Genomic DNA, 20,301 nt, shown 5'->3' with positions numbered 1-20,301 from the left:
GAGGTGAATTTCTTGCATCAAATTCATGCCTTGTTCTAATTGAGAGAAAATCAGTCATTTGAAACCAGGTCTTTAAAATGTAGCTCCACATTGAGAATTTTGTTTTTATTTCTATGTAATTGATTGTAAAATAAGTTAATGTATTTTTGTTTTGTATTCTGTGTTCTGAGACCCAAATTATGTGAATTTTAGAAACCTTAAGTGATTTTTAAAAAATACTCTGTTAAAAATTGATTCTGTGTTCTATGGAACAATGAGAAGGTGACTCATTTTGTTATAAATGTACTCTGACTTCTGTTTGAAAATAATCAAGTAAATGAGTTTCATACAACAGCATCTTCCATATTTTCCCTCATGGAGACCCTGTGTGTAACGACTAGCCCACTCCCACATCAAGTCTGTTTCTTTGCTGTAATTGCACAGTTCTGTATGCATTTCCACAGTTTACTTGATTACTGAAGATAATCTGCCGACTGCAAAAGAATTCAAAGAGTGTAGTAGTGATGTTGCACTTTGATAATCTGGGGACATTGTTATGATAGTGTTTTGTAAATTTAGAGAATGTGTTACAGTGGAGGCCCCCAAGTTCACATTTCATATCCTGATGCCTAGGCCTGGAGTGCTGATGTTGAAGTCTGTTCCGAATTAACGTTTAAGTCCCTCCATGTTGTCTGGATTTCAGGAATGTCTTTCTTAGGTGACCGCTCCTGTGGCTGTCGCTTGGGTTAGCCTCCTTTACTCTGCTTCCTTTGTCCCTGCTGTTATTTGATGGAATCTGGAGGACCCTAGGAGGACTTTGATACAGTGCATAGTCTCTGGTTTATAGTTACCCCAAAAGACGGCTAGGGCTGTCTGTCCTTCCTGTGCCATCGTTGCTTCCCACCACAGTGAACTGGGAACCCTTCATGCCTCAGTTAGGTTGTGAAAATGAGAGTCAAGGCCCACTACGTTCATTCTTAGGATGTCAGTTCTCTTGGCCACTTCGTCCCTGTTCTCTAGTCCCTTAAAGTTTAACGGAACACAAGATAATTTACTCACCAAAAGAATTCTTGAAAACAAGCTAGCATGAACTTGAATTTGAGGTTTTGTTTTGTTTTAATGGCTATGGGACAAAGGTCTACTTGGAATGCTTAAAGTCTCTTTCATGATAAGTTTCAAATAGTATAATTTTGATTGCTGAGAATCAGGAAAGAGACTATGAAAAAGTCAGGAAGTTCTTAGTTGGTGTGTAAGTACCCCAGTGCAGAGAGCTTAAGTGCAGGGGAATAAAGCCAGGGCCAGGGAGTGGAGAGAGCACATTCCCTCTCACCTGCGGTGTCTCCGTCCCCAGCCGCTGATAGGTCTGTTCATACTCTGTACCTAGCAGGCACTCTTTGTCACCGCCCATCCCCTTATTCTTTTTCTTCTGTCTGCACTTTTTCTATAGCTTATTAGTTTAGAACATGCTGTGTCCGTTACTTGCTTATTTCTCATGTAGGCATATGAACTACATGGGGGGGGGGCTGTCTTTGTTTGATGTTACATTCCAGTTGCTGAAAACAGTGCTGTGCTTGGTGTGTACTGAATTCTCAGGCATTTGTTGGATGAATAAATAAATACACTGTATATATGTGTGTGCGCATGTGCACACATGTGTGTTAATAATGTACAAAATGTTATCAGAAGGGACTAATTATGTGAAATAGAATGAATTCTTTCTCTGACTATTGAGAACTAGAATTTACCAATTTTATGAATGATAACCATTTGCAATATTTTTTCTATAGGCTTTTGTTGAAAGTCTGCTGAATATGTCTTTGTAACAACCAGAGTTTAAGCTTAAGTTCACTGAGTTATAAAATGTAGATAGCTAGTATTAAGTGAACCAGACTAACTTAGTGGGTAGATTGTGTTTAATGTAACCTAGCCCTGATTAATACTGTTGAACTTGCTTTTGTAGCAGCAGATATGTATTCAACCTTAGAAAACAGCCTCAGTCCTTCTAAGAACGGGGCTGTGAAAGTATATTTTTCAAAAAGGTGGTTACTTTAATTTTTACTTTGATTTATACTATGTATCAGTTTTCATTTAAACCATCTTTATTTTATTTTATTTTTTCTTTTGTTTGATCTTATTTTTGCAGACAGGCTCGAGGAGAGCGCACCCTCAGATAAGAATCTAGATCCACCCTCTGCTCCACATAGCCATCCTCCGGAAGACCCTTTTGGTTCTGTCCCTTTCATTTCTCACTCAGGCAAGTTACGTGTGTGACATCACTGTTTCACTGTCCTTGACATGTGCAAGCACAACAGCAGCAAAACTGCATTGGTTTAAAGAAGTAAGAGCAGGCGTTAGGTCTGGAAAGCAGAACAGGGAAATGATGTCAGCTGTTAGCCGTCTTTGTCTCCCTTAATGTCTGACCTACAGTGTTGTTATTGTATCTTTGCCAACATGGGCAAATGCTGATTCACGTGGTAGAAACGTAAGTCTTTTAGCCAGTTATTGGGTTCTGGTTTTTAAGAAATGGTACATGAAAATATCTCCTATATTTAAAGTACATTTAAAATATTTTTATACTTAACTTTACTTAAAATGCCTGGTGTTTTCCTAGCATGTCCATGCTCTTTTATAGTTGTCTTCATGATTTTGTCTTTGGCACATCACTTTGTTTTAACTATTCTTGCAATATTCGTTCTTTTGATTTCAGTTCAGGCATTGAATGCTGATGCTATTCACTATGCAAAATTATCCTAATACTATTACTAATAGTAATTAATACAGAGCACTAATCGGGATTGTTTCTCATTGCTGTTGCAGTTCTTGTTTTATTCTTTGTTCTTCCAGAAGGTGGTTTATCTTCGTCAATTTCATGGGTGACATAGCATCTTAAGAGGGACAGGCAGCTAACTTTCTAGCTGCTTCATTTGTTCTGTGTGCTTGCTCACACTGCCACAATCCGTTAGAGTGCATTGCTTTTCTCTAATTGTATTTCAAAAATGTCCCATCAGTCTTCAGGACTGTGAGGACTTAGTGACTTGAGATCCTGATCCAGAGACCAGATTCAGGATTAGTTCTTTTGTGCTCTTCCGCGAGCTCTTCCCTAGGTTTGCACATAACCTGTGCAAACCACTTCTGAGGGCCCTGGGAGAATGAGGCTGAAAGTCAGAAATTGGAGGACACTCACTGACTTGTTCTATTCTGCACACCCCCTTATTTTCATGTTGACTTAGGGATTTTATAATTAGCAATTTATTCAGAAATTGAGCTTGGATGATGTTGTCATTTTGTTTAACTTTGTGTACATTCTCTGGTAGATTTAAAGCTTTTTGAGGGTTGGAGGCATGACTTGTGATTGATCTTGTCCAGTAACCAACCCAGTGGTCATTGTATGGAAACATTGTGGCTATCTACAGAAGGCACTCCTAAGTGCGTCTTCGTGCTAGGGCTGTGGTCATTGCATGAAGACATTACGGCATCTCCTGAAGGCGCTCCTAAGTAGGCCTCGGTGCTGGAGCAGTTAGGATCAACATGCCCTCACTCTAGAGCTTGTTGCCCTGCATGAGCATTGTTAATACTGGAATGACTTGATTGGGAAACTAAGTAAAGGAGCAAGTGTGCCTATGACAGAAGGGATTGCTGGGAGAGCAATGTTAATTTGATACTTTTCAGACTCAAAGTTTAATTAAAATAAAAGAATCTATAGTAGATATTACCACTGTCCTAGGTATTAGAAAGCTTAGAAATACCTTTATATAATTTTTAGGTAAACATAGGTATGGGGGGTTATTCGTTTCCCTCTAGTTGTAGAATGAATGAATCTTCCGAAACTAAAATTAATTTCCCTTTAAACTTTAGGAAATAGTTGTGTGTGGGAGGGAAAAATCTCTAGTGAGAGCAGTGAGCTCTGGAGATGAGCAGGCACACTAACCATTGTCCTTGAGTCTGCTAGATACAGTCTGAGTAGCTCAAATCATACAGAGGGCACTATATAAAATTAAAACAGTACAATTATGAATCAAAATGCTGTAAAAATTAAGTCTGATAATAATGTTTTAGGAATTTAAGAGGAACCACGGTCTCAAATCTAATGTTCTTTACACTGGTTTTGTTAGGGAAATGTGCCATTCTTCTGTCTGCCCATCTGTCTGTCTGTCCTTCCGTCCATCATCTGTTCATCTGTCTGTCCTGTTCGTTATTGCATTGATATGTTGCCCATGCTCAAGGTTGAGATCTTCATCTTGTTTCTGCCTTCCCAGTGCTGGGATAGCAAGCATGCATCACTGCAAACTATCTTTTATTGTAAAAGAGAAAAATTGTTGGAAACTATTAAGGGATGCTGAGAGCAAGAAGCTGGAAGAGCACACCCACTGGTCATCCAGTGTCACACAGTCAGCCCTGGCAACATGCTTGGAAGTGACATTGTAGAGATCGAGCAGGCGTGTTTCGGAATAAATATGTATATACATGTACATGTATGCATGCAATAACAATGGAAAAGAGGCTGAATTTGAAGGCAGGTGGGGAGAGAGGTAACAGGCTTGTCCACAGGCTATATGGTGTGATCATTTTCTCAATTGTGATTCCCTTTTCCAAAATGATTGTAGCTGCCCTTAAAACTAGCTAGTACAAGCTTTAAACCTTAAGACTTTTAACTGATTTTTAAATTTTATCTTTTTCCAGCCTATTTTATAAATTAAATTTAAATTTTTAAAATTACTAAAATAATTTTTATTTTAACGTGGGACTCGAGATGGCCTAGTGGTTAGGAGTGCTTATTGCTCTCTCAGAGGATTTGAGTTTGGTTCTCATAACTCCAGCTCTAGGGAGAACCAACATGGCTGGCCTCCATGGGCTCCTGCACTCAGTGTGCACACACCACACGCAGATGCATACACATACATGTAATTAAATATAATATAAATAATGCATATAGTTTAAAATGTCAAATTTAGCAAGAAAGTCTTCCATGACTGATCCTTTCCTGTCCCCTTTTTGTTAAAACTCTCCAGAGATAATTATTTACTTCTGGCATTTTAATATATCATGCTTAATTTTTAATTTTTTGTTTAACTGCCTCCCAAATTGATTTTAGATGGCATGTGTAAGATTTTTATTTTGACACACATGGATTTAGATTATTTATACTGTTAGCCCTTCTCATGTGCATACATTTGATTGTGTATATACAGTCACGTGCCAAATAACAGTGAAGGTTCAAGTAAATGACTGCGCTCTCCTAATACGCTTTCTGGGGCTGGCAGTATAGTGTAGCCCAGTAGGAGAGTGTGTACTCATTATGCCTTTGATCTCCAGCACACATGTACACGCCACATGCAAATAATATAAAATAAAGTAAAAGCAGCAACAACAACAAAACCCCCAAAAACATACCCCTCAAAACTTTATGTTAGAATCTGGACATCTTCCTTAATCAGTTTCCAACTTCCTCCTTGAGGCAAGGCCCCTCTCAGAGCCCAGAGCTCGCCCTTTCCGGCTATCCAGCTCGTTCATGGTATCAGTGCCCTGTCTCCACCTTTCAGCCTTTGGGATTTCAGGGGACTCCTACGCTCCCCCAACATTATATGTCTGGACTCTGGGGATCTGAACTTCTCTGGTCCTGCCTCTTGTGTAGCGAGTCCTTTTCCTGCTGTGCCCTCTGCCCAGCCTAGGACAGTTCCGTCTATGTAAAGGTCCCTCATCTCCCAGATTCAGCATGCCGGTCACCCCCTCTGCAAGGGTCTCTTGTCGCTGCTCTTGGTTCCTCTGCCTGATGCATTGCTATGATTCTTTGTTTGTTGCTGATTATTGCTGTGATTTTTGTGGTTTTGTGTGCTTATTTGCAGAGCTATTTAACTTGGTACAGATGACCAAGTGTGGTGTGGGGCAGTGGGAGGGATGGAGATGCGCCCACAGGGAGTAGCGGCCAGCTCTACCACAATGAGGCTTATCGAAAAACTATTGCTGGTTTCAGTTTTAAAGGATTTCACCTTATAGAGGCTATTACCCTGGTTACAGGTTTTAGTCAGCGTTATGACCTTATGAAGCAGGTTAGGAATGTTCCTTCTATACCCTGCAGGAGGTAGTGTCTGGTCTGCATGTTTGCCCTAAGATATTTAGGAGGATTTATCTGAGAAGTCATCCAGGCTTCAGATTTTCATGGGGAAAGATTTTGAAGTACTTCCTGTTGTAACTACATCGATTCAAGGTGTACTTCATTTTGTGAACACACGTGATTGTGTTTCATATGTTCATGATTTTCTAGTGTGAACTGTGAAATGTACTTCTCTCACCCCAAGTTTGCCTGTTTGATGTAAGACAAGGGGCTTCGTAGGTAGCTTCTCATGATATGCCAGTCGTTCCTCTAGGATCTTGCAGGCCAAGCTTTCTGCTCGGTCCTTTATTTCTAGCTTATGTTTCCCCTGTGTGACTGGCCCACACTTTAAGGTAGATCAAGTACACTGATATTTTAGAATAAGCTTGGAATTGATCTGCGCTTTTTCTTCTCTGATTAGGTTATACTTTTCCTCTCTCGCTATTTTGAGACAGTTTGCTGTTAGTCTAGCCTCTCAAGCAAGGGTTATACACGTGGTTTTATACTTTCCCCTCCGTGCTGGTCTGCTGCTTCACTCTCACTTTTATGGTGTGGGTGGTGGAGAGTGCTGTTCACAGTGGAGGTCAGAGGACAACTGTGGGAGCTGGTCCCTTCTTTCCTCCATGTGGGCTCCAGGCATTGAACTCAGTGTGTCAGGCCTGGTGACAGGTGCTCTTTCCTGCTGAGCGCTTTTGCAAACCCACACCAAATACATTAGTATTTAAAGTGCATTCTTTTTAAGCACTGTGTTATTTTAGCATATACATTTTAATATGCTGTCTGCCATTCACTTAAAATGTTTCTAATTTCTCACATATTCTAATGTATTTTGGTTGAAAGCTAAAATTCCAGATACTGGAATTAATTAACTAATATTTAAGGTAGGGTCTCACTATGACCCCCAGGCTGGCCTGAAACTCCAGATCTTCCTGCCTCTGCCTCCCGAGCCCTGGGATTAAAGGAGTACACTACCATAGCTAGCTAGAATATATTTTTAAAAATTAGTTGAGGATTCCCTTGGAGTAAAAGGTAATATAATAAAATAATAGGTCCTTTTTCTTTGGGTGGAGGGAGAGATCAGGACAGGATTTTGATAATAGCACAACCGTCAAGCTCAAACTCTCCTGCTCAGCCTCCTGAGTGGTGGGATCTCAGGAGGAACTGTCACGCTTGGCCATGAGCTACAAAGAGGGAAAGTAAGATTGGTTGAAAAAATAGATTTGTAGTTTGATTAATAGGAGCTGGGATGAAAATAGAATTTAGCTCAGATGTGTTTTTGAACAATATAAAACATTAAAATTTTTATACAGAAAAAGGACCATCTTATTATTGCCAAACATACTCTTAAGTTGCTCAAAATAGTCTTCTTAGCTGCAAATTATTAATAAGAACGCATTAATAGTATTAATAATAAAGTATTCCTTAATGTATGTGATTTTTTTTTCTGCTTGTCAAGATTATAAATGCCATTCATTTTCTGCTTGTCAAATGCCATTCATTTTCCTCACAACTAATGACTCTCCTGTCACTACCAGAAATGCTCTTCTGGCCCAGTGAGATGATAATACTAATTTTCTCATTCTTGTCCTTCCCAGAATCCTTGTTGTTGTGCCCAGTAGCTTTGAAAACCAGGAAATGTGACTCTGTTACAGTATAGATGGTCCTGTTTAATCAGATACAACTTCTGCAACATTCAAAAGGTTACTGAAATTCTGAAAATGTGTTTGAAGGTTTTCTACACATGGCCATATTAAGTCACTGAAGTTTTAGATTTCTTACTTTGCATTTAATTTTTAATTTGGTTCAGGTTTAACGAAGCTTGGGTCTAAAGGTTGTGAAGTGAGAAGGTATGTAATTTATATTCAGTTCATGAGTCTTGAGTCACACAATAAAACAGCTCACTTTATGGCATCCTAAGTTTGAAAATACAGTTCACAACTTGTATGGTTTTCTTCTTGAATTTGGACTCTGCCACTTGGCCTGCCTTCAGAGCAGCAGTGCAGATTTTGATAAAACCTTTTCCTAATCCACTAATCCTGAGACCTAACATGATAAATTGCAGGGAAATGATGGCAGGCAGTATGCTACCAATTCACAGCGTGCTTTAACGCGCCAGCCCCTCCCCTGCCCGAGTGCTGAGACGACAGACGGCGTGTAATCCCAGTAGCAGTGCAAGCCATTTATGCTCTGTAATCTGACAGTAAAGAAAAGAGCATGGAAACAAAATTTGCTTGACACTGGAAGCTTCTTACATGATTAAAAGTGTACCAGCTGTTTGCCCTCTGAGTGGAAAGCCAGCGAGAAAAGTCGCAATGTAGAAAGAATGTGCTGTCTTCTCTCCACACAAGGACTTGCTCAGTGATGTGGCTCTTGGGTGCAGATTGTGAATTTCAGAGTGTGTACTTTGCCGGACTGATCTAAAATAGTCAGTCATGAACTAAGACCTTAATTTTAAATGAAGTATTTAAGAGAATACTGTAACACCTATATAAAAATCTAGCCAAAGAATTGCCTCCAAATTTGGATTTGGTATTGAAGTTCTTGTTTAGATTGTGCAACACTGTCTCTTTGAAATTTGAACACCTAGGAATTGTCTTTTGTGAAAAGTTACCAACCCAGAATTGTTCAGTTTGTACTCTGACATTCTTTTGGTGAATGCCTGATTTTATATTGTTTGCTGAGGTAAGCTTATTTTCAGAACCTCCCAGTAATTCTTGCTTCTGTCACTCATTGTCCAGATGTAGTGACAGGAAACATGGAGGTGTCCCGATACGTAGAGGAGCATAGTGTCTCACAGTTTGCTAAGGTGAGGAGCTTTGACATCAGTCTTACCCATCTGTGAAAGACATAAATTACTACAAAGACGTTCTGTGTTTGGAAGACTATAAAGTACCCTCAAGGAGCTTATACAGCTCAACAAAAGCACTTTGCTGAAACAGAAATAACAAGGACCAGTATGGCAGTGCCTTCCACTGCTCTGGCATGCTGTCGTAAAGGGCGAAAAGGAAGCAGATCAGCTTCTGGGTGGACTTGGCAGTGCATTGGTAGGCTATGCTGAACTTTAGCTGCTGCTGCTGCTACTCCATCCAAAGGGTGATTTCAGATTACGGGTCAGAGTTTGAAGATAGTGTCTGCAGCAGGGGAAATCACTGTGGTGTTAATATATGTAGTAGCTGTCACATTCCTTATGTAAAGAGAGACTGAACTAGAGTTCTGGAAATCCCTTGTTATTGTAACCTTTCAGGAAATAGTTGAAGCCGTTAAACGGGGTCATGGTTACAAAACAGTGGAAAGATGGAAGAGAAAGCTGAGGAACTGAAATTTGCTGGTACTAGTACATACTTTTGAGAAGATATTAGGGGCATGGCAGTCTGTAGACATGGGAAGTAGGTTTGAAGATGTGTAAAATGGAGACAAAAAAGATCATAGCAAACCTTACAGACTCTCATTCTAGTGTTGTGGGAGCCTAGTGGTGAGGGGTCAATACGGACAGCTGATACACTTACTATTACTTCCTTGACCTCGTTCCTCCATTCTTAGAACCGTCAGGTGTGTAGCTAGGCACTCTGTGAAGATAGTCCGGTCAGTAGCAGGGACAGTCGCCCTTTACTGAGGACCACTAGCACCAGAACCGCTGTCCTCACTGCCTGTGCATCTTCACTTTAACCGCTGAGAGAAGATGTCAGACTGACAGCTTCATTTCTCAGGTGGAAGAAGTAAATCTGAATAATATAAGACTCTAGCCAAGTCTTCAAAAGGTGCTTTCATGGAGCATCTTCTGCTGATGAAGAGGAATTCTTCCGTTTGTTTTCATGTAGACACTTAGCAAATGGTCAAGTTATTCCACTTTAGTAAATGCTGCTTATGTCGCTGAGGTCGTGAGTAGCTGACGCATCCGTTACCTCGCAGCTCTGTGCATGAGGTGATGAGATGTATGAACACTTCTCTTGCCAGAATTTGTGTGTGTGCTCGTTCAGCCCTTTCTTGGCTTTCACGTGGCTTCTGGTACTAACTTAGAATTTCCCTGCAGGATCTTAAGCAAGAGACTTAAAACTCAGGACCTGTTTTAGTTCCCATTCTTACTAATCTGCCCACATCTGCATTGCTTATCTTGGTCACCATGTTCTCAGGTTTTGGTCTGAGTGACTTCCCGTTTCTGGGATTCACACTCAACTTGACAAAATGATCATATGCTCTTATTTCTGACAATGGGGATCAGGAGAGAAAGATTTCCGTCCATGAATTGTGTCTAGAGCCCACCCTGGTCCAGGTACTTCTGAAGAAAGGCCCCTTTGGGTGTGTGGACTCCGGAGCACTAGCAATTATGGAATTCCTGAGTCTCGGACGTGCATGGAAGCTGATGCTTTTTCTTTGGGCTCTAAAGGCAGAGGACTCATAATTGAATCCACAATGTTGAGTTTTTGAAAATGTTCTTAAAAGTAGGAACAGTTTTCTTACTACAGATATGAACTTAAAAATTTATTCATGTTTTTTTCTTACCTAAATGTGGAATATATTAATATATTCACTATTTTGAATTTTTATTAAAAGTCTATTTAATATGTTTCAACTAAGTTTTACATGTTTTTATATTTAGGAGACAGTATTCAAAGCAATAGCTGATCCTACAGATTTCCCGCCTGCCATTTGCTTATTAAATCTTTGCAGACTCTGTTCAGCTTGCTCTACTGTCACTGACCAACATGCATCTTGCTAAAGTACTCAAAAGCCCGAGCATCTTAGCTTGTAGTTCCCAGGCATAAAGCAAGAGTAAAACTGTCTTGACTGGGCGTCCCCTCGGCACCGCTCTGGGGTGTTCAGTACGAGGGAAATTAGACCCCAGCTAAGATCAGTTGCCCAGCATATGAAACCAAGCATTCCTCCCATGCCAGTCACTACCGATGTAACTGAGAGAAGATCCACACTCCCAGAACATCTGTGCTGTAGGTCACGTGTCCCGTCCCATGCTTACCTCCTTCAAAGCAGCCATTTTTATATCAATACAAATCTCAGAAGATGATGACGACAGGAGATAGTGAAATTCAAAGCAACATATTTGGACTATACTCTTGGGAAATTAACTTTAGCAGTGAGGTAATCCTGATTAAATTTCATAATAAATCAAATATGTATCATTTAATCTAATAACTTGGAAGAAGCAATCTGTTCCCAGAAGCAAATAATAGGGATATTTGAGGCATTCTCCTGACTCCGTATTTATTTTCAGCATGTGCATTTTTCTTTTTCAAATTAGAGGAATGTGTTTAGGCAAAGAAATAGTTTGTATATGTTAAGGGCAGCTTTTAGCCAGAAGTCACTATGTCGTTGTAACTATATACATATTAGTTCTATAACTAAGGTACTATGTCAAACAGTTTTAACCAGCTTTTTTTTGACTGTTTTTGTGCCCATAGGATAGGGCTAAAAGCTGTAAGATGCAGTTGACCCTCTGCACCTTCGGATTCAGCCCACTGTGGATTGAAAATATTAAAAACAGATGTGGGCATGTTCTTCCCACGCCACCAACAATGCATGCAGCGTGATGTTGTGTCAGGAACTGTAATGTGTCTATGCAGAGGTGACTTAAGGTACTCAGGAGGCTGTAGTAGGCACGGTGGTTTCCATTGTTTGTAAGACACGGGGGTGTCAGGGTTTGCACATCTGTGGGAGGTAACAGTTAGCACCTAAGGCCCGGGCCACTGAAACTCATTTTTGTATAATTCTCCTCTTTTAGCTCTTAAGTAGTTTCACCGTAGAGAAAGGCCATGAGAAGCTGCTGCTGCAGCAGAAAGCGACCGTGTCTAGGATTACAGGGACTCGCTGCTGGCACTGCCTTTCCTTTGCAGGTGCTAGACCTCTGACTGCATGAGCTCGTGACGACTGGACAGGTAGACAGATGCTGGGTGTTCTCTATGTGTGTGCACAGCCTCCCCTCCAGCCTGGTTTCCAGCCAGGCAGACAGCTCTGGGCTCACATAGCTTCCAAAGGAGCAGGCACTGGGGAGACAGAAAAGCCATCTAAAGAATGCTACTGTGGCTACTGAGAATATAGATGCAAAGCGATTTTGACAAATACTTTTTGTTGTTGCTTTAGTTTTATGAAGGAGAGACTGGAGTAAAAGCACTACATGGGCCAGTTCCAGAGTTGGCATCTGTGGGAGTGTGTGTCTTTGTGCTCATTTTGGAAACACTCCGTTGCCACTTGTTAGCTGTGTTCCCACACTGAGATATTGAATGAGATGTAGTTCCCAGGATTGCAATCCACCCTGGGCATGTGGATATGTGTGCACTGTTTACTTGCTTTTGATCAGTTCTCTAGTAGACCTGTATTGTTTGGTTAATTATCCCAGAATTGCTTCTTGCCCCTTGCTACTTCATACCTTCCCTCTCATTTAGATTCACCTTTACCTGTGGAGCCTACAGAAGTTACTAGAAGGGGACTGAGTATGATGGGTGAAGTAATTTAATTTAACTCCTTGTCGCAGATGATGACAAAGAATTCATTTAATGTCATTAATCAATGGGCACTGGTTAAGATTTGTTTTTATTTGTATGTCTGTGCCCCATCCTGTGGTCTTGCTGCCATCTCTCTGTACCCCAGCGATAGGGCCCCAAACAATGTTTTGAGCATTTTCCAGTGCATTCTTTACATGTACGTAGTAGCACCATCTAGCTCACGTTCTTACCAGTGTCATATCTTTCCACCTGCTATGAAGGCTGAGGACAACATGAGTGTCATTTCTCAAGTCCAGTCTACTTTAAAAAACAGCCACAGTTTGTTATTGTGAGAGCATGCATGCACACACTTGGCACGGCCCACTATGCAGGTCAGTTCTTTCCTTCCACCACAGGGATCCCAGGGACTGAACCGGGTTGTCAATCCTTGGTGGCAAGTATTCTCACCTACTGAACTATCCTGTTGGTCCTACCAACCCCTTCTTTTCTTTTTCTGTTCCTCTTCCCATCTTTGTTTCTCTGTCCTGTCTCTCTTCTTGACATGGTCTCTCACTATCCTGAAACTCCTGTCGTGTGCTCCACTCGTTTGCCAGTGAGCACCCTGGGGTCTGCCTCTGTCTCCCACAGCTACTGGTGTGCCCGGCAGTCACTGTCCAGCTTAGAACTTGGGAGAATGTGGATGGAGAACAGCCAAGGCTAGAACTCTGGGGAATGTAGACACTTACGGTGTTTGAGGTGTTAGTGGTCTACAGAGTTGGAATGTGACGGTGTGGATTCTGGAGAGAAGGAATAACCTTCCACTGTTCCAGAGACTACTGTGTGATTGAAATTAGTAGTTCCTCCACCATAAGCTAGTTAGTTTTCATGACCACATACTGTACTTCCAGTCCTCAGTACCTGGAAGAACACCTTAGTCATAAAGAGAGGAAGCGATAAGTATGTGTAATTGGATCAATAGAAACTGGTTTTCACCTCTGGAAACATCCAGTTCAGTAGGCTAGAGTCTTAGGAAGGTAGCATGTTTTCCAGTGAACTAAGGTTTTCTAGTTAAAGATGTGCCTGCCGGAGAAGGCACACAGCTTTAGTGCAGTCTCACTGTGTGTCCTTGACAGTGTCTGTGTTGGACTTGGTTCTGAGCTTTAACCAGTCTATATGAGATACATCGATACTAACTTAAAATACCATTTTTTAGAAAGAGTCCAGATGTAAAACAAAATGCATCCTGACATGTAGGAGAACATTGAGTGTTTGGAGAGTGGGAGTCTGATCTGATGATGGAGAAGACCATGGGCATCCTTCTGGAGGATAGGCGCTATGAATGTAGTTTCTTTGCAGTGAGCAGCTATGCCAAACCTATGGAGATGAGTAGGGTATTATACCATCTGCATTACAGGGCGTCACCTCCCCGGGATGAGGTCAGAGAACTAGCATCGCTCTTCCCAGGAAGGGAACTGCTGAGGACAAGTAATGCCGTGTGTTTAGTACGAGTGGATACTGAAATACCTGAATACTGTAATGATTTTTCTTTGAACCTTTAGGTTCTCCTGAAAAGAAAACTGAACATTCTCCAAATCAAAAAAATATCACTGCAAACCCTACCAAAAATGGATGCGCAAGTCCAGTATGTAAAGATGAGCGAGCTGTAAAGAAGACTTCAGAAAATACAGCAGTTCGGGGGCCAGTGCAGAAGGGCCATGACGAGTCCGAAAGCGATTTTGAATCAGACCCCCCTTCCCCGAAGAGCAGTGAAGAAGAACAAGAGGATGAGGACGCTCAGGGAGAACACGGGGATTTTAATGATGACGACACGGAGCCAGAGAACCTGGGTCACAGGCCTCTGCTCATGGACTCCGAAGATGAGGAAGAGGAAGACAAGCACAGCTCTGACTCGGAGTATGAACAGGCTAAGGCCAAGTGCAGAGGCCAACCTGGTGGTGGGCGGAGCCCAGCCCCTAACCCTGCACTCCTCTCCCCTGCCCATTCGCCCGCTGATGCGCTGACTTCTGGCCAGGAGTTTGATGTGTTCGGTGCCGTGCCCTTTGCAGTGCGCACTCCACAGCCACAGCTCAGAGGGGATGCGCAGAACCTCCCCCGGCAGACATTTCCAGAGCAGGAGGACTTTGACGTGTTCACAAAGGCCCCCTTCAACAAGAAGGTGACCGTACAGGACTGGCCCGCAGCGGGGGCCGACACGCGGCCTCTGCCTGCACGGCCCAGAAGTGTAGATATATTTGGCTCCACTCCCTTTCAGCCATTTTCCACGTCGGCGAGTAGAAGTGAAAGCAGGGAGGACGTTTTTGGGCTTGTGCCCTTTGAGGAAATAACTGGGAGTCAGCAGCAGAAAGTCAAGCAGCGCAGCTTGCAGAAACTGTCCTCTCGCCAGAGGCGTACAAAGCAGGACCTGTCCAAAAGCAATGGGAAGCGCCACCACGGCACACCCACCAGCGCAAAGAAGACGCTGAAGCCCCCCTACCGCACCCCCGAGAGGGTCCGCAGACACAAGAAGGTGGGCCGCAGAGACTCACAAAGCAGCAGTGAGTTTTTAACCATTTCCGACTCCAAGGAGAACATCAGCGTTGCGCTGACTGATGGCAAAGACAGGAACAGCGCCCTGCAACCCGAGGAGAGTCTGCTGGACCCCTTTGGTGCCAAGCCTTTCCATCCTCCAGAGTTGTCGTGGCACCAGCCCCATCAGGGCCTAAGCGACATCTGTGTTGATCATAATACCATCTTGCCTGGGAGGCCAAGACAGAATTCAGTACACGGGTCATTCCATAGTGTAGACGCGTTGAGAATGGATGACTTCGGTGCCGTGCCCTTTACCGAACTTGTGGTGCAAAGCATCGCGCCACGTGAGGCCCAACAGCCCCAGCCAGTCGAATTAGACCCATTTGGTGCTGCTCCGTTTCCTTCTAAACAGTAGATACTCCAGGTGGACTCGGCAATAACTCCTGTTTCAGAAAAGTATGAATAGTTTTACGAATCTCCAAGAAAACTTATTTGTATGGTTGTTTATATCCTTCATTCCCCCAGGTTAATCAGGATAGGTGACTTTTAAATAAACCAAATGCAAGCACCTATACAGGGTAGCGAGGCGATGCCTTCTGCAAGCAGGAGGCTGCCGCAGAGGTGCAACTGTGGGGCTTCCTGGGCAGGCAGATGTGTGGCCATTGAGGGACGGGAGAGCTTATCACTTGGACTGACATCACCTAGGCGCACACCCAGGTCTAGCAGGTTTGCCCCAGGAGGAAAGAGCCTGGAGCGTGCTGTCAGCTCGTACACTTCTCTGTAATGTAGAGCCAGAAGTATCTGACTATTGTGCCTAAAACTGTCACATTTTAAAAAACAAGTGCCATTAATATGGACTCTGTAATGATAACTATATGAAATAATGTATATATTGACTCAGTTTAGCCCTTCCATGGTATAGACATCAAAACATGTACATGATAATATATATGCAGTTCTTAATCTGTCAAAAATTAAATTTTTAAAATATGGAATGCTTAATAGAATCCTAGAACAAAAATGTAAAGAGAAATATCTGACATTTGAAAAATGTAAAATAATGATATGTCAAAAAGAAAGCAACATTTGTACTTTAGAAATACATGTTTTTGAATGGATTTTTGCCAAAATCTTTATCATGTCCCTAATGAAGCATATTGATAAAAAGTGGGAGGAGAGAGGTTATATAGAAATTTAATTTCAGGAAAAAGCTAGCTGAAACTTTAAATTTTAAAGATGTTTACAATGTAAAATCTTGTTGCATTTACTATTGTACTTTGTTACATCAGCACCCTTATCCAGCACTCCTGAGTCATGAGCAGTTCCTTCCCTCAGGTTTTGGGTGGGCCGTTTTACTTCAGTGCTCCTGTTAGTGACACTGACAAGCCTTATGGAGACAGGACGCACGCTTCCTGCTGCCAGTCCCGCTGCACGGACAGCCAGACTTTCAGTGGATGTAAGAATCAGACTGTGGGACTAGGGACTTTAATTCTGCTAGCTGGTTGCATCATCAGTGGAAAGAACCAAGCTACCAAATTGCCTTTTAAAAAATACCACGAGTCATAATTAGAAACTTGACATTTTGTAGAAGTCGTGTTTAATGGTAGCTATTATACATCAGTTAATGTGAACACACTATCTGCTCTTGTGTCTCTGTCTTCAGTTACAGTTGTCTTTACAGGATTAGCGCCACACGTTTCTAGATTAATAGCTATTTACAGAAAGGGGTGGGAACTTTATCACCATTACTCTCCTTGCTTGCTGTGTTTTAAGTTAACTATCTCTGCCCCCAATTAGTGTATTTTATGAGTAATCTTATTAAAACCTCTTAATTTTAGTGCCCTTATGGGATAAATTATTTGCCTACTCTCACAGTTTGGAACTTGGAAAGAAGCAGAAAATATACGCAAGCCACGGTCATTTTTCTTGCTTCTCTGCTGTGAGCTCAGTCAGGTGAAAAGTGGATGGGCAGCAGCCCAGCATTAGGTCACCACCGAGAACTTGTCTGCACCACTTTACTGTCCTTGTGCCAAAGGCAGAAACTATGTTTGCACCTTTTTCTAGTTCTCAGGTTGATTAATCTTGCTAATGCAAATGCTAGTAGATCCTTTAAACCACACAACAGATTCAGCAGCGATGCTGTCCTGTGAAAGTGAGGCGTTCATTCACACGGTAAACTCATCAGCTGCACACTAGGTTTGTGTCTACGGAAGGGTTCAGTTGGAAGGTAACAGTGAACTGGTGTGGTCTCCTGAGATGTTTTACTTGCCTTTCAATGCACTGACTAATTTGACGGGACTCACTGACATAGCCCCTTTGGCTTATGCTGGATGAATCTTAGGAAACAACTCTGCCACAGCCTACAATGTTTACATTGCCTCCTACAGCCCAGCCAGGTGACATTCCTCTTTGGAGACCAGCTCATTGGACAGATGGACTATTTATCTGGAGGTCCCATGGGGCAGTTTCTTTATGTTGATGTTAGAGGCATTTTCTTAAGATGTAGAGACTTCCACTTAACTCTTGAGTCTCCGTACAGCTGAGCCTTAGGTACTTAATTCCCTGATGAGAGTTAAGCTGCCAAGCACAGGATCCAGCACGTAGCACTCACTGAAAGACCGGCTCTTACGGGATAGCCCCGTCCTGGCTTAAAGGATGTCATTTGGGCGTGCCCTGTGCTTCTAAACCTGCAAAGTAGTCCTAAACCTGCTAAACTTGAACATCAAAGGGAAGTCACATGAGAGACCTCAAGGATCCGAGGCCAAAGCTGTTTCTTAGAAGCTTTACCAGCTTAACTCTGAATTGTCTTTTAAAGAGTGGGCCATGTGCTTACCTTCCCTTACTTCAGTCAAACGTTGCTATTACAAAGAACACTGTTTATGAAGAATGTATATGCCGACACAAAGAAGTTGCCTGGTGTTTAGTTGGAGAAAAAGGTCTATTTAATCTGGGAGAAAATATTACTGACTCGAATATTAAGAACTGAGTTTCTCCCTCCTCCCAGGATGTGTGTACTTGGACGTGGTTAAGTCATCACTGGGATCTCAGATCTGTGCACCTTGCAGCCGTTTAACAGGGACTGACTACTATTGTCTCCTGCTGGTGGAGCCCGCTCTCCTGTGCTGGCGCTGAGGGGCAGCCACTCTGCTGGGTCATCTGGGTTTGCTTGGGAGAGCCTGGGCACATCTGTTTAGTGCATGTAGAACGTGCAGTGGACTTTGTCAGTTCTTCTTTTTAGCAAAACTAGTCATCAGTTTAGGTCCAGTTACGTGAGGTGACAGTCTACTGTGAGGATGACGTGTCTACTGTGACAACAGCAAATGGCTGTTGGCAAACTTCTGTTTCTAAAGTTACTAAGATAAAAAGACACACATACACATCACAGCTTTCTATTAGGGAATTAATGTGAATTTAAAAATGGCAATCATGTTTTGTTTTGTTTTGAAAGAGCATTCACTCCTAGAGAGGGTCTACAAAAGCCACCAAAGGGAGGACGCAGATGGAAATACAGAGGGTGGGGTCTCTCTTAGGTTTTGTTTCTACATCTTAAGATTCACAGTGCTGCTTTCAGAAGAGAACTGATTTTATTCCTGTGTGCTTTTTGGTGACTGAAAAGTCGTCCAATAGAAGGGGTAGTCACCACTTGTTTTTCCTCTGTGGTGCTGGGAACTGAAGCCAGGGCCTGGCACCTGCTAGACAAGCGCTTGGGCGCTGAGCTCCGCCTCCAGCCTGGAGGGCGCTGAGCTCCTCCCCCAGCCTGGAAGCTCCCTTTAATTGCTGGCAAACAGCTTTAAGTGCACTTTCTTTGATTACACTTCCAGTTTTTGTTAAACTTGAATTTTCTGAAGCCTTTTATGTACCACTAAGCAAATAACTTTAATCTTTAAAAAATGGATTTATATCTTTAGTTGTGTTTCTAACTGTTATAAAATATACTTGCTAAAGTGACTTAAATCCTCAAATGTAGCTGGGAAACTTAAGAAATAGAATTCAGCTGCTTCCCCTGTACCCAGTTAGGCACTAATTTTATTACCTTATTGCCTTTACATGGCTTAGTCTTGAATTCTGTTCACTATTTTGTTTGAGATTTAAAGTTATTTTCTTACTGTATTTATCATACCTACTGTTAATAATCTGCCTTCTTTAAATGCAATAAATCCCAAATGGATTGCTTATTCTTTATAATCAATGCCTCTGGAGTCTTTTTTTTAAATTTGTCGTATTAAAAGTTCATTATAAACTTCTCTTTAGGTCTTTCATTCTCACGTGCATTCTGTCTGTTTGTGCTGTTCTCAAAGAGCTCATGCTTCAGGATTTAAGGAAACGTTCCTGGCCTCGTTCTCCCGCGCAAGAACGTTCGTAGCACAACCGCTCCACCTTCACCAACATGGTGGCTGTGAGCCAGAGCACGAGATCGCAGACCGCCTTTGGGATCAACTTGTCTGACATAGTTTTTAGTTCAACTGTAAAAGGCTGTTAGCATTAGCAATATTTGACTATTTACTTTAGTTCCCGACAGTGTCAGAGCTAAAAGTGGCTCTGGCATATTAAAGAGATGGCCTGTGTATTACAATGACAACAGAGTTGCAGTATTATCTCAGAATACACTATTCCCCAGTCTGGAGTCTGCACTGGTGCCTGGCGACAGTGTCTCATTTTATTTGGTATGAGTGGATTTTTGTTTTGAAGAAATAACCGGTGCAAAGCAGTCCCTGTTTAAACTGTTATAGTTATCTCTCCAAGCAGGGACATAAGAGCTATTTCTTTGGAGTGATTACTGTTTCGGAAAGGCTGGCTCGGGCATCACACGCAGCAGTTAATGCTCATCTCAAAGGCACGAGCCTTACAACTGTTGCGTGTTAAGAAGGCACGGGGCTGGCACAGCTGAGATTACCTGCACTCCGGGCAGCAGTTTGAGGCCACGTTAGAAGAGCAGGATGAGGGCCTTGAGCTGTGCAAGGGTTCAGACTTCACTCTCCTCAAGAGGGCCCTACTGTTTTTTCTCTCCTTTCAAGAAGAAAAGTTTCAAGGGTAAGTTTCAGTTCCAGATCCTCATCGCACCACAGAAGCCCAGGGAAGTCACAGGGGACCTTGGTGCTCAGTGCCTGCCTTTCATTTCCGTGAAAATGTTACTCTGATAATGCATACAGAAGACCCGGGGGCCTGCCCTCACAGCCTCGCTGCTTCACACTGGCGGGGTGGAATTAGAAGAAACGATGCTTTTGGGTGGATGTGGCCATGGCCCTGGGCATTTAATACAGGGCAGGG

General features: G+C 42.4%; 2 protein-coding genes across 4 annotated transcripts in view; one reads left to right on the top strand and one right to left on the bottom strand.

Moving 5' to 3' along the window:
• Positions 1–19,218, top strand: part of Bmp2k (BMP2 inducible kinase) — a 92,299-nt gene extending 73,081 nt beyond the window's left edge. For 2 of the 3 annotated variants that reach the window (XM_075943068.1, XM_075943067.1), the window contains 2 exons: positions 2,123–2,233; positions 14,064–19,218. In XM_075943068.1, coding sequence (XP_075799183.1) covers positions 2,123–2,233; positions 14,064–15,448 — 1,496 coding nt within the window. In that variant the 3' untranslated portion in view covers positions 15,449–19,218. The remainder of the gene's footprint in view (positions 1–2,122; positions 2,234–14,063) is intronic. The other variant, XM_075943069.1, reaches the window with a different exon arrangement.
• Positions 15,343–20,301, bottom strand: part of Paqr3 (progestin and adipoQ receptor family member 3) — a 30,191-nt gene continuing 25,232 nt past the window's right edge. The window contains exon 7 of the mRNA XM_075943071.1: positions 15,343–15,476. The gene's annotated coding sequence lies outside the window, so the exon portion shown is untranslated. The remainder of the gene's footprint in view (positions 15,477–20,301) is intronic.

This window comes from Microtus pennsylvanicus, chromosome 12 (assembly GCF_037038515.1).
Source record: "Microtus pennsylvanicus isolate mMicPen1 chromosome 12, mMicPen1.hap1, whole genome shotgun sequence".
NCBI classification, from domain to species: Eukaryota; Metazoa; Chordata; class Mammalia; order Rodentia; family Cricetidae; genus Microtus; species Microtus pennsylvanicus.
Note: the sequence above shows the minus strand (reverse complement) of the source record. Positions and strands in the feature narration are given on the sequence as shown.